Here is a 15,752-nt window from a genome sequence, read left to right as displayed (position 1 = left end):
TCCGGAGACTCAGGGCGGCTTACAATGCGCTAAGCAATAGCCTTCATTCTTTTGTATATTTATACAAAGTCAGCTTATTGCTCCCACAAACTGGGTCCTCAATTTACCTACCTTAGAAAGGATGGAAGGCTGAGTCAACCTTGAGTCTGGCGAGATTCGAACCTGCAGTAATTGCAGGCATCTGGTCTTAATAACCAGCTTAATAACAGGGTGCCTTAGACCACTGTACTACCAAGGCATTTATGCTAGCAAGAATTGCATCGGGATGGGTAGCCTCTACCTCCTTTCTTGGTGCCAGCTAGCCTGCCCAACTTGTCTTTTTTGTTCCCTTGAATTAAAATAAATGGGAACTTCATGCTGCAAAATAAGGGGACAAAATAAGAGGACTCTTGAGCCCCAGAGGCATTCTTGAAAAATAAATGTGTCGGTGTGTCTAGAAGTTGAGCTGTGGCAACTGGACTTATTTTCTTGGTTTGAGACATTTTGCTACCCATCCAAGTAGCTTCTTCAGTCAGAACAAGTCTGCAATTTGGGAAAGAAACCCTGGGGTGCGAATGGCCCTAGGAATGTTAGGAGTTGGTACATTCCAAGGACTTTCTGCCTACTCAGGTCCCCCTAACCAATTTGTTCAGAGTGAAGAAGCTGCTTGGATGGGCAACAAAGCATCTCAAACCAATAATAAGCCCAGTTGTCATAACTCAAGTTGCAAACAACTCTACTTATCCAAATAGACTGAGAATCTTCACTGACATGAGGGGTGTGTGTGTGCACTTGCCTAAGAGGGGAGAAAAAGGCCAAATGGGGGAATGGACTGGTGAGCCAGCAGGATTAATGCAGACACAGCTCACTCTCTATTCTCTGGAAAAGCCCCTTTTTATGCCTGGCCCTCCCTCCAGCCCCTGCCCACCTTTTGCTCTCCAGGCAAGAGCTCCAAGGCAGCAGTTGGGAGAAGAGAACCTCTCCGTACCACCCTTTCAAAATTCACAGCATGTCCATTGGCCTGAAAAGACTCTCAGCTTCCTCTATGCAGACACTGACTGAAAATAGACTGAATTTTAAGAAAATGCCTTTCAAGACTGTAATCACAGAGATTATTATTTTTATTCAGTAGGTCCCCTTTAACAGTACACTAAAGCTTGATTCAGCGATAAGGAATCCCCAGAAGATGGCAACAAGCTCGGATGCTGTTGTTTAACTGCCACCATCCTATGCCATCAAACCTGGTTTGAAGGGACTATAAAGATGGCAGTGAGTTGTCTGCCAGGCCTTGGCAAACAAGCCAAGACTGACTGAAGTGGGAGCAATTAACAAGCTCCTGGGCTTCACATCCTCACTTTCTCATTATGTGGAAATGGGAAGTGTGATAAAACAAAGCAGAAATTCTATGAATCTAGAGAAAGAAAGGGGAGGGATTGCCTGACCTCATTTAATACTTTGTTGGCCTAAAAATGCTGTGTTCAAATCAGGTCATACAGGGAAATTAGCTTATAAGTAGCTGTCACACAAATGCATACGTTTTTACAAAGATTTCAAGACAAAAGTGCCTCCATGCAAACGGAGAATCCTTACTTTAGTGCTTGTGTGTAGTTGAGCAGTGGTGTAATTCCCAGAAACCGTTGAATGCTGTCCATAATGGGGGAGGGGCTGTGTCGAAGCTCCTGCCCATCAACTACCAGAATCTAAATGGAAAGAGAAATGGCCAAAGTTTTTGGTAAATCTAACCAATCTTTGCATCAATGAAAGAAACTTTTAGTACAATTTGTAATCCTACCAGACTGCGACCTTCAATAATCTTTACCTAAGTCCTAAGTAAATAAGGAGATTTGGATTTAAGTAACAACCCCAACACAAGGTCCTGTATTGTGCCTTTATTGAGCCCATTGAGCCAACACTTGCTGTGCTTGTTGAAAAAAGATGTGAAGACATAGAAATTCCTTCAGTAGTAACGGCAGTAACCGTGGTACCTGTTGATCAATCTTGTATGCTAGCTTGAAAGTATTTTGGCTTTTTACTGAATTGCTTCAACTACTGATACTTTCGGGCTTCCTATATTGCAACTCTTGCAATGATTTCAAAGTCCTTCCCAGCTTCAGCAGGAGTGACATGAAGACTTTTTTGGAAGTTTGTGTAGGTCTCTTGATTGAGGCATGATTCCCTTTCACAAACCTGCATCAGGAAGAGAATGCGTGGGTGCATATTTCTTCACAAGGGAGGGAGCCTCAAGTATCCTACTAGCTGTAGTCTCATTGGCTGGAATAACCAGCTCAATTGATCCCTTCGGGAGAACAGGTTGTTGTTGGCCTTCGTAAGCTTTTTCCAACAGAAAAGTAATTTGGCTCAATGTGTTCAATAAAGACATGGCAAACTCTGGGAGTTATTTGTTTAATAAACTCACTGTATATTTTAATAGGACTTAAGTAAAGCATTCACAGCACTTCAGGATTAGGGATGGTTCAAAAGGGCTGACAATGTTCTCTCTACAGCAGGGGTCAGCAACCTGTGGCTCTGGAGCCGCATGTGGCTTTCATCCCTCTGCTGTGGCTTCCTGTCGCCGGTCGGCTCCACATAGGGATAGGGCTTTCGGTTAGGACAGGTAGAGGAAAAAGGAGGCCACGCTAGGAGGAGACTCTATGGTAGACTTCTGGTCGGCTCCAGAATTGAACGGGGGCTTCCGGTTAGGACCTTTGGTTGCTGACCCCTGCAATACAGCATATACTCAAAATCTCCCCAGAGACTTGTAGAGTATTTCTTTATGATGCATATCACTTTAATGATATTTCCTGAACATTATATATGATCAACATTATATAGCTGGACAGACATAGGAGATATTTCCTAATTATATCTGGTTACCAGATTATTACACTTTCTGTCCCCCCCCCCTTCTTGAAGGAGGTGGTTGAGAAATTCTTTTCTCTTTTATATATATAGTGATTCAGCTGGTAAGATAGAGTACAGAATTTTCTATAACCAGGGTTTGCATTAATGATGAATCTCAAAAGTTCAAGAAACTCTGCTTCTTCAAAGTTTCTTTCCACTCTGGGTGGAAATCTCTGAATCTCTGAAACCTAGAAAGCCAGCAAGTTTTTATTAGTGCACTATCTTAGTAGTTTTTATTCTTCTTGAATATCTCTTTGTGAGAGAGACCTTTTGTAAGTCTCACAAAGAGATATTCAAGAAGAATCCTGGTTTGCTTGTGCAAATGAAAGTTAATATATTTTGAAAAGGTTGCTCAGTATCAGTTTTAGGGTTCACTTAAATAGCCATCAAACATAAGCTAGATCTTGAAAAAAAAATTGTTGTACCTGTCCTGATGGAAAGTATGTTAGCCATCTCTCCAGATGTGTTGAATATAATCCAGGATTCAGACAACGACTCTGTAGATTGTGCAGCTCTTGAGGGGCCTGGGGTCCAGCAGAAATGGTCTGGTAAAAAGTGTAGTTAAGCGCCACAGGGTCATTGTGAGCACGTTGATGCTGCAAGTGTGAAAAATGAATTAAGAGCATAAAATTCTGCTTTTCCCAATTCAAAATACATAAAATTTCACCTATGCAGTCTGGCCTTTCTGAGTTACCTGATACCAAGAGTAGGCTCGGTCAGCAGGGTTGATAAGGACAGCAATGATTTTGGCCTGTGGAAGAAGAGCTGCACTTCGTTTAGGGACTACCTCGGTATCAAAGTAATTGGCACTTTTCTCAAACATGAAGTCTGTGCTGGCATTAGAAGGGATGGGGAAGAATTCCATGTACCTGTCAAGTTGAGGAAATCAGGAAAAAATATAAGGGAATAATAATGATGGGGATGGAGTTAATTAAAATTAAGAAATTTCTTACTATACACAAGAAACTTGCAGGCACTGTACACACAAACATTTGCATTGTTCTGGCAGCAGACTCTGTCCTCCCTCATGCTGGAGACGCCATGTTCTGATTCAATCTGGGATGCAATGAAGTCTGCCTTATGTGGAACGATACAAACACTAGCCTCTCTGAAGACTGTCTTGATCAATAACTCCAGTGTTTCTCAATCTGACTGGGGAAATTCTAGGAATTGAAATCCACACATCTTAAAATCATCAAGGTTGAGAAACACTAATCTGTAAATACAGATGGTTAAATTAACTGCTCTGATCAAAGAAAAGAATACATCCAGATTTGTTTCTACTTGGTAGCCACTTCTGAATTTTTGTGCTTGAGATGGAAAAAATTGAAACTTTGCTGATTAGGTAAGTTTGTGATTATAAAAATGGCTAGTACATGTTAAATATGTTAAAGTAAAAAGTTGAGGATGTAGTGTTTTATTCTACTGCACTAAAAAGATTCAGAAGTCAAGGCTTTCTTTTTTCCCCCTTTCCCCTACACTTCTTTCTTTTCTCTTTTTCTTTCTCTCTTTTCCCACTATTTTCATTTTCATTTTTGTTTAATAAAAGTTTAATGAGATTATTTTTTTTAAAGAAATGATGAAGGCAAATCAGCGACCAACACAAGCATCCTTGGACTAATTAAAAGTTAGCAATGTTATATAACATTTGAAGTTAACATTGTTTTATACAACTGGTTAAATGTTGGACAAGAATAAGCTGCTAGTATGCGGGAGAATCATGGAAATGCAACAGGATGTGGAGAATCTCGGCCCAGCTTTTTGACCAGGGTTAGAAAGTCCAAGCTAGGCAGGATCCAGAGGCTCTCAGAGACAATTCAGTAGGAATCCCAGCACGTACCAATCAATTCCTTTGTGATAGTTGGGTCCATTAAAGAACTGGATTTCTTCAAAGGTGGATGGGCTTGGGAAATTGCTAGTCACAGCTGGATGCATAGAGAGAAAGAAATGCACAGCAGTTGTTCCTGCAACAGAGAAACAAGAGCTTCATCAGGGTTATGTTGGGTTTACTTCAGCCATGAAATATCTGCTGGTTCCAAATAAGGTATTCCTAGTCCTAAGCAAGTAGTTGTTAAGTGAGTTGCACCCCATTTTATGACTCTTTTTGCCAGAGTTGTTAAGTGAATCATGCAGTTATTATGCAAACCTGGCTTCCCCCCTTGATTGGAAGCTAGCTGAGAAGATTACAGATGATGATCACATGACCCCAGGACAGTGCAACTGTCATAAATATATGCCAGATGCCATGCACCCAAATTTTGATTGCATAACCATGGGGATACTGCAACAGTCGTGAGAACTGATCATAAGCCACTTTTTTCAGTGCTGTTGTAACTTTGAACAATCACTAAACAAATGATTGTAAGTCAAGGACTGCTTGTATTTCTTTTCACTTATCCAATATAATGGAGTAAAGAATGCTGGTTTCTAATTTAAACTTCTTTTTGTACATTGATTAATCCCCCAATTTATTGAATTACACATCTATCTTAGTATCTCAGTTTGACAGGTCTAAAAGGAGTAGGGAATCTCAGTGTAGATTTGCCCCTCAAGACTAATTGACCTTCCCCTCTATGGTAAAATCCTCATTAAACTTTAAATCAGCAGAGGGGGAATGGCTCCTGTCACGAGGCTGCTGAACTAGAACAAGTGCCCCACTCTACATGGCCAGCAGTGAGGGATATGAGAAGGCAGAGTTTGGTGACATTCAGGCGGCCATAACTTTTCTACCTGCACTTTAAGGGGTACTAGGCTGACAAATGAAGATTGAAATCACAAAATGGAGACTCACAACCATTATACAAATGTCAAATTGTTAAGCAAGATGATAAATGCCATTGGGGATAAATGTTACCAGTTTTTTGAGGACCAATAATAAGGAACTTGGGAAGCCGGTCACATGTCTTCTCTTTTGACCAGATATCCTTATGCCGCTTGTCATCACAAGGGTTCTATGTCAAGAAAGACATCAAATATGAGATCATGTAGGAAATACACAACTTTATATACATTAAGTAAGTAAATTGTATGAGAAGGTCCCCAATTTAAGATGCGTTCTACCATTCGGAATGTGCTACTATGATATTTTTAAGAAAGGTGACAGAGCTGCCCCATCCAACTACCGACCCATCAGTCTTCTTAATATAATTTCAAAAATGTATACGAAACATCTCCTAAATAAAATAGAGGACTGGTGCTTGGATAAGGAAATTCTGGCAAATGAGCAGGCAGGTTTTAGATCAGGTAGGTCTACCATAGACAATTGTTTTGTCCTTTCCCACTTAATTAATAAATACAAGACCCAGGGGAAAAAGCTGTATACCGCCTTTATTGACCTTACTGCTGCTTTTGATTCTATAGATAGGAACCACTTGTGGAGGAAACTACAAGTTATGGGGATGGACCCCAGACTTATTTTGTTGATCAGGATTCTCTATACTAATACGGCAATTAGAGTCAGATATGCAGCAAATGGGGCCTCAACAAACAGCATACCGACAACTAGAGGAGTGAGGCAGGGCTGCCTGCTGGGCCCTACTCTTTTTAACCTTTATATAAATGATATCCCAGCGCAGCTGGATGATCTTCTGACGCACAGCCCCCAAATAGGCTCTAGATTTATTAACGTATTAATGTATGCCGATGACTTAGTGTTGTTTTCTAGAACCCAAATAGGAATGAGGAGACTTCTTGACAAGCTCACACGTTACTGTACTGCAAACCACTTGACTATAAATGTAGCTAAATCAAAAGTTTTAGTCTTCGGCAATAAGAATAAAAAGCACAATTGGCAGATTAATGACACAAAAATTGAGCAAGTTACCCAATTTACTTATCTTGGAATTGTTTTTTCCAGTGCAGGAGGTTGGACTCCGCACCATCAATACCTTTCTCAAAAGGTCAGAGCAGGAGCAAGCCTTGTATCCAAATTAAGTAAACGAATCCAACCAATCTCCATTTTACCTCTTCGTAAAGTCTTTCAGGCTAAACTTGTTCTGATCATGCTCTATGGTGCTGAAATTTGGGGTCTTACAGAGGCCCCCATATTAGAGAGAACTCAAAATAATTTGTTAAGGAGGATGCTTGGGGTAAACAATTCCACTTCAGCTGCAGCCGTCAGAGCTGAATTGGGACATTTCTCACTGTACACCTATACAATCACTAGGGCGGTAGCCTACTGGCTAAAAATGACCCAGATGGATGCCAGCAGACTCCCTAAAATATGTCTAGAGGAACAGCAGATTTCAAATCCTCAAAGGTATTCCTGGCTAACCCGGCTGTCAGAAATATTGAACCGATATGGCGTAGGGTTCCCGTTGTGTGACACACCGAACCAAGTTAAACAACGGATTAAAGATATACATGGGCAAATGGACATGGCAACCCTTTCAACTAATCATTCCCTTAAACTGCTGACAGCAGTTAAAACAACTTTCACTCTGGAAAAGTATTTACATTTAGAAATGCCATCAGTGGAGAGACATTTATTTGTTAAGTTTAGATTCGAACTTCTAGATACCAACGTTAGATTCGGCCGTTCTTGGAAAATCCCGTATGACAAAAGAATATGCATATGTGGGGTAAACATCGTGGAGGACACGGCGCATATAATATTCGAATGTAGTCTCTATCAAGAAGTAAGAAAACAATATCTGTCCCCAATTATAAATAAATTTCCCCACTGGAATATAAGCCAAAAATTAGCATTTCTGTTGAGGGCTGACTCTCCTCCCCTGGCAAGAGCGATCACTCGATACCTTAAAAGAATGACGGCAATACGAGCCAGTTATATCAAAAAAATTTTTTATCAATTGTAAGGAAGATGAGCTCAGTTAGAGAGGAGCTATCCTATTTGGGTTATCTAGTCTTGGCAACTTAGCTATTGAAATTTGATATTGTAAAATTTTAATGTCATCTATCATATATTTTTAGATTGCTATTTTTGTAACTGTTTTATCTTTTTCCCTTTTTCTTTTCTGTTTTGTTTGAAAAGGCCTTCCGGCTATTCAATAAACTATACTATACTATGATACTGGATGACCGTTCTACAAGAATACTGAGCCTTGGAGCAAATCTGTTTAATCACACATTTTTTTATAATGTTATGAAAACATTTAATATATCAAAACAGACAAAGTGTTTTTGAAAAGTTTATCTTTTGAAATCTGCACTTATTTTGAAATTTTGTTTGCTTGATTTTGCTCTTTTCCTAATAGGAAATTCAAGAGAAGTAATTTTTCCAATCTTTTCAACATTGGTCACATTCCCCTAGCATGTGCTTGGTTTTGCATGGCACATTTTAGGGAGGACACTGATATTAAAGCATGTTCAGAGAGCCACCAAGATGACAAGGGGCTTGCAAAAAAAAAAGGTTGTGAGGAACAGTTGGTGCTATGGGTATCTTTAGTTTGGAAGACACCTGATAAACATCTTCAACCCTGAAGATCATTCAGAATTGTTCCAGGAGATAGAATAAAAAATGGTGGGTTCCAATTTTGGATACTTTTTGGGTAGGGGGGATTTTGGTTGAACAGCAAGAAATTGTAAGGGTTAGCATTCAACAATAGACCATTTGTTCATCTCGATACCCATTCCTGCTGGATACTCTCTCTCATATTCTACGATTTGGAGGAAAGGGGGTGCTAATCTGGTAGTATTGCAAGAATTTGAAATAGCTAAGGCAGGTGAAATTATCTTCATTCAAGGGTCATCTAGCTGGATTCTTAGCATAGCGTAACTTTTATAGTCAGTTTATGGGAGCAACTGATATTCAAAGACTTCAATTCCTTTATTATCTATTCTACCAAAGGACTGCTTAATTGCATATTATGCGAGGGAGTTTCCAGGAATAAAAGAAAGCTGCCCACCCGGGTAAACTCTCCAGATGAATTTCTAAAGATAGGTGTGCTAATAATCATCTCCACATTCCTCTTTCAAGGATTGATACAGATGTCATGATGTATTTTACAGGTTAATGTATAATCTGGACTGGTACATGAAGAAAAACAAAAACTGGTTTCAAGATTATCTTTCTGACTAAGAGGAAGGTCAAGTATGTGCTGCCAATCAGGAATGCCTCTCTTGACTTTGTTTTTGTCACTAAAACTTGCTTGTCAAAGGAGAGCTGCCCCCGACGTCTGTCCCAGCAGTTTCCAATTCTACAGTCCTACTTATGAATATCATTTTCTTTTCAAGATGACAGCCTCAGTTGTCTGTTGGGGGTTTGAAGCTAGATTACCCACCTGGACAACAATGAAAACAGGACCTGCCACTGAAAAAATTGTTGATTCACCAATGGCCCACCTTGCTTATACAGTGAAAGTACGTGCCGAAAATGGAATCAGAGTCAATTCAAAAATGTCAGACTTCTCTCAAAAATAAAAGTTTCCTATGTCCAGAAACAACCATAACTTTCCATATTTCCAGTTAATTCCAAAGGAATCAAAAGGAAAATGAAATGCAGGAACTTCTCTCTTGCAGCAAATAATAAAGATTCATTAAACTCTGAACTTTCTACTCTTGTATTAAGATCAAATCAAATCTTCAGCTGAAGTGTGATCAATGGGAGACATTGTTGGAAAATGCCCCCCCTCTCCCAAACAATGCTTCCTCACCTGCCACAGAGGGTTCTTTTCCTCTGAAAATATTTCAAAATACTTTTTGGCCAACTGGATTGGAGGCAAAGTCTGAATACGAAGATTGGTCCAGCACTGCACAAATTTGACAAGGCTTTCAAAAGTGTAGAGCCCAAGCCGGTCATTGCCGTAATTGGACAAGTGGGTCATGAAGATGCTGATCTACAAACAAGGAAGAAAATGGAAGCTTCCATTAGTACCAACAAACAAATGCACTTGGGCCCCATTGCTTGCTTTCTGCAGTTGCAGAATCAGCATACAATGTCCAAGATCCTAAGGTTTTTGTTCTTTCGTTTGTTTAGATTTGACCTATACAGTCATCCTTCCCACAGAAGAAAATATTTATATAAATAATTCCTGTGTCCCAGAATTTCTTGAGAAGATTTTAATTAATTCATCAGTTCCACAGTTCTTTTTTTTCTGAAAAGAAAGCCATCATATCTCTCAATATTTATATTGTTCTTTTTATTTGTTTATTACATTTCAAGAGCAAGGAACTTGGCAGTCTCCTTCTACTGCCATCACAAGTGCATGCTTACTGAAAGTCTAGTCTCCATCAGGGTGTCATAAGCCAACAAAATACCATTAGTTTCTAGAAATATGACCCCTGCATTTCTTCATCCGGCCCCCCCACCCCCACCCCCTGAATCTCACATGGAAAGACCTACCCAAGGATTTTATTTATAAATTAATCCTGATCTGTCTAAACAAATGTATTTTATTGTTGTGAGCCGCCCTGAGTCCTATGGAGATAGGGCGGCATATAAATAAAATAATAAAATAAAATAAAATAAAATAAAATAAAATAAAATAAAATAAAATAAAATAAAATAAAATAAAATAAAATAAAATAAAATAAAATAAAATAAAAAAATGTAACTGGAATGTCCTTTTAAGAATCCAATTACAGTATTGTTAAGACCGGTGTGTGCTCCATCTTTTCTAGAGTCTGGGAGGTGTGATGGGGAAGGGTATTGTCACTTAAACTTACTGGCATGTCCATCTCACATAATTAACTTTGAACCTGTTTTGTTGAGTCCCAATAAAAGACAAATATAATACTTCAAAGTACGAGAAAATCAAACCTACAACAATTAGTACCAACAGACTTCTGCACACCATAATTACTGTTAAGAACTTGGCAAAGTTTACTAGTTGCTCATGTTCAATCTTGCAATAGTAACTCTATAACCTCTTGGTCAATTTTCACAGTTCAAACAATTGTGGTTATGAGTGCCAGATGCTATAAGCAATACAATAGACAGTGAATGGTATCTTGACATCTGAACAACTCAAGTGTAGTTATCACATGGAAGACAAGTACTTCTATCCATTGTGACCACAATTTGAGCTAAAGTAAAGAACATGCTAGGAGAAACATGTAAGATGTTATGAAAAATCCCAGAGACTATCGGGGGGGGGGGGGGGGGAGGCTGCAATTAATGGAACTTTAGCCCTGTCATTTTCAAGTCTGCACCCCAAGTTCAAGCAAGGCCTTATTAGGTGATATAACCTCTCTACCCTAATAAGGCCTTGGCTGAACTTGGGTGCAGACCTTGAAAATGTTTATATAGTTAGGAGTGAAAAGCCATGTAAGTCAGGTCAGAGTCAATTTGACTCATTTTACATAACATGCTGTGTTTCTGAGGTAAAACTCTCGTACAGAAAGTATAAACTATTCAACCTCATTTTAGTCTAGTATAGCATGTGGTCTAAACCAAGACTGTTCTATACCATTAGGCTGCCCTTCCCCTCCTTGTTGGTCAGTAGTGGAGGGGCACTGCAGAGATTGCTGGGTCTGAGAGGCCTTACCAAGGGAAAAGCACTCCGCTTCACCAAATGGGTCTGTTAACTCCAGTTGAATTGGAGGGAAGAGGGTTGCTAAGGACATCAGCCTTCTCTACAAACCCTTTGCAGGGTTCTTGCACTAAATGGTCCTCTCTGATGAATGGCTAGACAATCAGGAAGCCTTCAAGGGGGAAAAAGGAATAAGACAATCCACAGCCGCTAGAAGAGAATATTTTTAGCTCAGAGTTGAACTGCAGGGTCCTTGGTGCTCTCTGAGCTTGGTGGTTTTCTTGCAGATGTTTCATTACCGAAGTAGGTAACAATGTCAGTGCTAGCAGAGCGCATCCATGAACACCAACTAGCAGTCAGAAGACATGATGAAACTTAATTTCACAACACATGACAGACTTAACCTTAGTTTCAACTGGGAAACTGTGAACATCCTAGATGCCAAAAATGCCAGAGAATTCCTGGAATTCTAGCACTCAAGAGAAATTGGCTATCAACAGGCAAACAGAGTTAAACAACAACTACATACCATTCAAGTGACAATCAAAAAGACAAAAAGGAAATTAAAAGATCAAAACACCTCCTCACTGCAATCAACAACCAGACAAGCAGAGACTAACACCAAGATTAACACTAGATCAACAAATGAGAAGTAAACAATACCCCAATCAAGGAACTAGCAACTCAGACAAACAAACTAATATTCCCACCAACACTGGCAGAGCAAGCCACTAGAATATAAAATGAGAGCAAACCCCATTCCCTACTATAATGTCACCTAGTTTGGTAATGAAAAGTCTACAAGAAAACAACTAAGTTCAGAGAGCACCAAAGACCCTGTACAATCAATACCAGAATGATTCTGCATTTAAGTTTAAAAAAACCAAACCAAAAGAAATACAACTGCAATAAGTCTGCTGCAAAAAATATATATACTAGTCCTTATGGAAAGGAAATTTCCAAAAGCTTGTTATATATGCCTGAAACTCATTTCCCCGGAAGAATGTACAGCTCAAATGAATTTGGATGAAGGAAAAGCTGGATGGCTGCTTCCCTCAAAGACGATACAGCTGTGACTAAGACTAAGAGTCTTGGGTAGGTAGGTAGGTAGCCAGGAGATCTTGCAGACTGGAATTAACCTGCCTATGTCTCTCTATCACTGATTATAAGTTATTATATTTTATCATCAAGAGAGGCGAAACAAGCATAATATGTCTATCCCAAAGGTACTTTTTCAAAAGGCAACTGGACTTCCCTTGTTTTTCCTTGAAGATGTTTTGCTTCTCATCCAAGAAGTTTCTTCAAAACTGCTTTTTGGATGAGAAGTGAAACGTCTTCAAGGAAAAACAAAGGAAGGCCAGTTGCCTTTTGAAAAAGTACCTTTGGGATAGACATATTATGCTTGTTTCCCCTCTCTTGTTAATAAAACATTAATAATAGCTTTTTGAAAAAGCACCTTTAGGACACTCATGACTTGGATGGCTGAGAACATAGACATAGACATAGTATGCCTGCTCCATAGCTTTCCCATTAACCAGCTGAAAATTTTATCAGCTGAAGATACAAAGGGAACATAATCTTGATCTGGTCTGTGTGTCATGATGAAGAATTTGAACATGAGGAGTTTGTCAAAATCCTGTTGCTAACTATACTTTACCCCAGCCAAAAAGCTGAGAAGTTATATGGGGCAACTGAGACAGTGCAACCTGCCCTGTTGTGCTGCCCCTTATGTCATCCTAGCATTCTGATTTATTTTCTCTCCCTCTTAACCGCATGCACCCTGCAGAGGAGATCTCCATTTTTTAAATCCAATGGGCCAAGATGTATCCAGGACGATTTATTATTTTTTTTTCTCCTCAGTTGTGCTTGCTTGAAGGTCTACGTTTGAATGTTTGATTCAGTATTTTATCCTTTGGTTCTTTTTATCATCTCCATTTCTTGTTTGGGGTTTGTGGAATAAGGATCTCCTCCTGAAGCAGGAGACCTTTTTGGATCTGGCTTGGATATGACTATTCTACCTACTGCTGAACCTTAGAGAAACTTCATCTTTTCCTTGTCTTGCACACTAGTCCCAATACAATACATTCCTAATCCAGGGCTTCTTTCAGATGCCACAAGCATCCCCATGCTAATCAAAGCCTCTTTCCTCATTCAAATTTAAATTCCTGCACATCTTTTAATTTTTATCTTAACGGTATTTAATAGTTTTTGATAAATGATTTAAATACATTCCAGTGAAATTTAGATGTCAATCTTTTTTCCTTAGAGTCTGAAGATGGTCTGCTCTCAGAGACTCATAAAGTCAGTTGGGCCATGACACAATTGTCCCTAAGATCTCCTTCTGGCATTCCCAGAGCACGTTCAAGTAGTTGGCCAACAGAATTATCTTTATTATTTAAGGGCTTCTAAAACTTAACCCAGGAAATGAAGGGGTGGAGCCCATAGATATCAGCTATAGCCAGCTGCAAGGTGATCTTGATGCCCTTCCTAATGAGCAGAAACTGATCCCTTGCAATAGATTCCAAGATGTTGGGGGTCTCATTTGGATGCTTTATCAACTGTATCCCCTAAAGTATCCAAATGAGGACCCCAATATCTTTGAATCTACTACAACTCATGAGAATGTCCATCATGATCACAGGAAGTTATAGTATTGCTCCATTCTGCATTAGCAAGGCCACATTTGGAACACTGCATTTGGCTCTGGTCATGACGATACAAAAAAGATCCTGAGGCCCCAGAAACGGTACACAGACGGACAATGAAGAGGATAAGGAATATGGAGCTAAATCATGACAAACGGCTATGTTTAGCCTAACGAAGAGAAGTCTTAGGGGAGACATGACAGCAGTCTTCCCGTACTTGAAAGTTTGTCACAGGGAAGAGGGGGCTGATTTAGTCTCCAAAGCACCTGAGGGCAGGACAAGAAAGTGGAAACTCGTCAGAGGGAAATCCAACTTGGAAATAAAGAGAAATTTCCTGACAGTAAGAATCATTCATCAATGGAATGGCTTGCCTCCATTGCAAGCAAAAAAAAGAGGTACAGTGTTTTTAGCCTGAAAAATTAACAATTTGGAACTGTGCAATTTTACAGGATTGTATAACTTAGCCTTACTAATGAATGCTATGACTGCAAAAAATCATCTTCTCACATCATGAATGCTCAGTTTTTTCACTCTACAAAAGCCTGGAGAAAAGTGTTATTATTCATTTCTTCAGCAAAAGTCAGGAAAATTTGACTGATGGCTATATAGCCGTATTAGTGTGAAAGCATGCTAGAACCACTTGGTTACCTAAAGATACTTCAATAACAAAAACTTGAGAATGAAAAATACAGCTGGCAGCATAACCAAATAGGAGAGAGATATTCCTATTCCTGAAAAAAATCCTTGATTTTTGTTTTTACCATACCAATTTTTCTAAACACAGGTGTTGTTTTTTTGTTCTCTGGAGAATATTTCTCATCTACGTAGTTTTACTTGGAGTGTAAACTGGAGAAGCTCAGGGAAATGATTACTTCACTGCATGTTTCTCACAAATGGTTACAGATAGTCCTCAACCCAGACCACAATTGGGACTGGAATTTTTGTCATAAGTCATTGCGGTTGAAAATTAAGTCAGACCCAATTTTACAACAATTTTTACGGCAGTCCAGTTTCCCCAGTGGGCATTCATTTGCCAGAAAATGGCAAAAAAGGTTGCAAACCATAATCACATGACTGCAGGACATCGCAACCAATCATAAATGTGAACTGGTGACCAAGGTCCCAAATTGTGATTGTGTGACCATGGGAGTGATATGACAGTCAAGTGTGAGCACAGATCACGTCACTTTTTCCATCATAACCTTGAACCATCATTAAACAAACAATCGTAAATTGAGGACTATCTGTATCTGAGGTAATCTCAACCTTTTGGAAATGATTCTTCAGATTTTTTTGGAAACACAAGGGTACTCTCACAATTTGTTGCCATGGTGACGCAGTCACAGTCACAAAATGTCAAGTTAGCAGAAGGCACATGGATGAGATTCTGCTTGTTTAGTCACTGAACTGAAATATCACTGGCTACCAGAGTCGTTCTTTGGACTCTTGAGGAGTCCTCAGTTTTTTCTTTACCCTTCTTCTGAACTGGACTGCAGCTACTCACCAGATTATTTTCTATGGATGCCTTTGAGATTTACGTGAGGCTTTGCAATGCTCCTTGTGCTTCCTGCTGCACTTTCTTGAGGAATCTCTCTGTGTCAGCATCAGCTTTACTGCTTTAGCTGCCATAAGAAACGGGGAGGGATTAGGTATGGAGCAAAGGGGGGGGAGAGAGCAGGAGGGGGTTTGTCTTTGTAGGAGGGGACTTCGTGGGAATCGAAACTAAATTTCAGAAGGGGATGGCCGACCAACTGTCTTGACATTCCTTATGGATGACGCTGCCAGACGTGTTGCC

The 15,752-nt window shown here is 39.6% G+C and overlaps 1 protein-coding gene across 1 annotated transcript in view; it reads right to left on the bottom strand.

Annotated features, from left to right (window-relative positions):
- Positions 1–15,752, bottom strand: part of NDST2 (N-deacetylase and N-sulfotransferase 2) — a 107,535-nt gene that overhangs the window by 2,362 nt on the left and 89,421 nt on the right. Inside the window, exons 7-12 of the mRNA XM_034435293.3 lie at positions 9,495–9,677; positions 5,735–5,831; positions 4,721–4,844; positions 3,575–3,749; positions 3,306–3,476; positions 1,570–1,679 (exon numbers count right to left, since the gene is read on the bottom strand). Of these exons, the coding sequence (XP_034291184.1) occupies positions 1,570–1,679; positions 3,306–3,476; positions 3,575–3,749; positions 4,721–4,844; positions 5,735–5,831; positions 9,495–9,677 (860 nt within the window). The remainder of the gene's footprint in view (positions 1–1,569; positions 1,680–3,305; positions 3,477–3,574; positions 3,750–4,720; positions 4,845–5,734; positions 5,832–9,494; positions 9,678–15,752) is intronic.

This window comes from Pantherophis guttatus, chromosome 6 (genome assembly GCF_059756535.1).
Source record: "Pantherophis guttatus breed Tessera chromosome 6, ASM5975653v1, whole genome shotgun sequence".
Taxonomy (NCBI): Eukaryota; Metazoa; Chordata; class Lepidosauria; order Squamata; family Colubridae; genus Pantherophis; species Pantherophis guttatus.
This window is presented reverse-complemented; position numbering and strand designations above follow the sequence as displayed.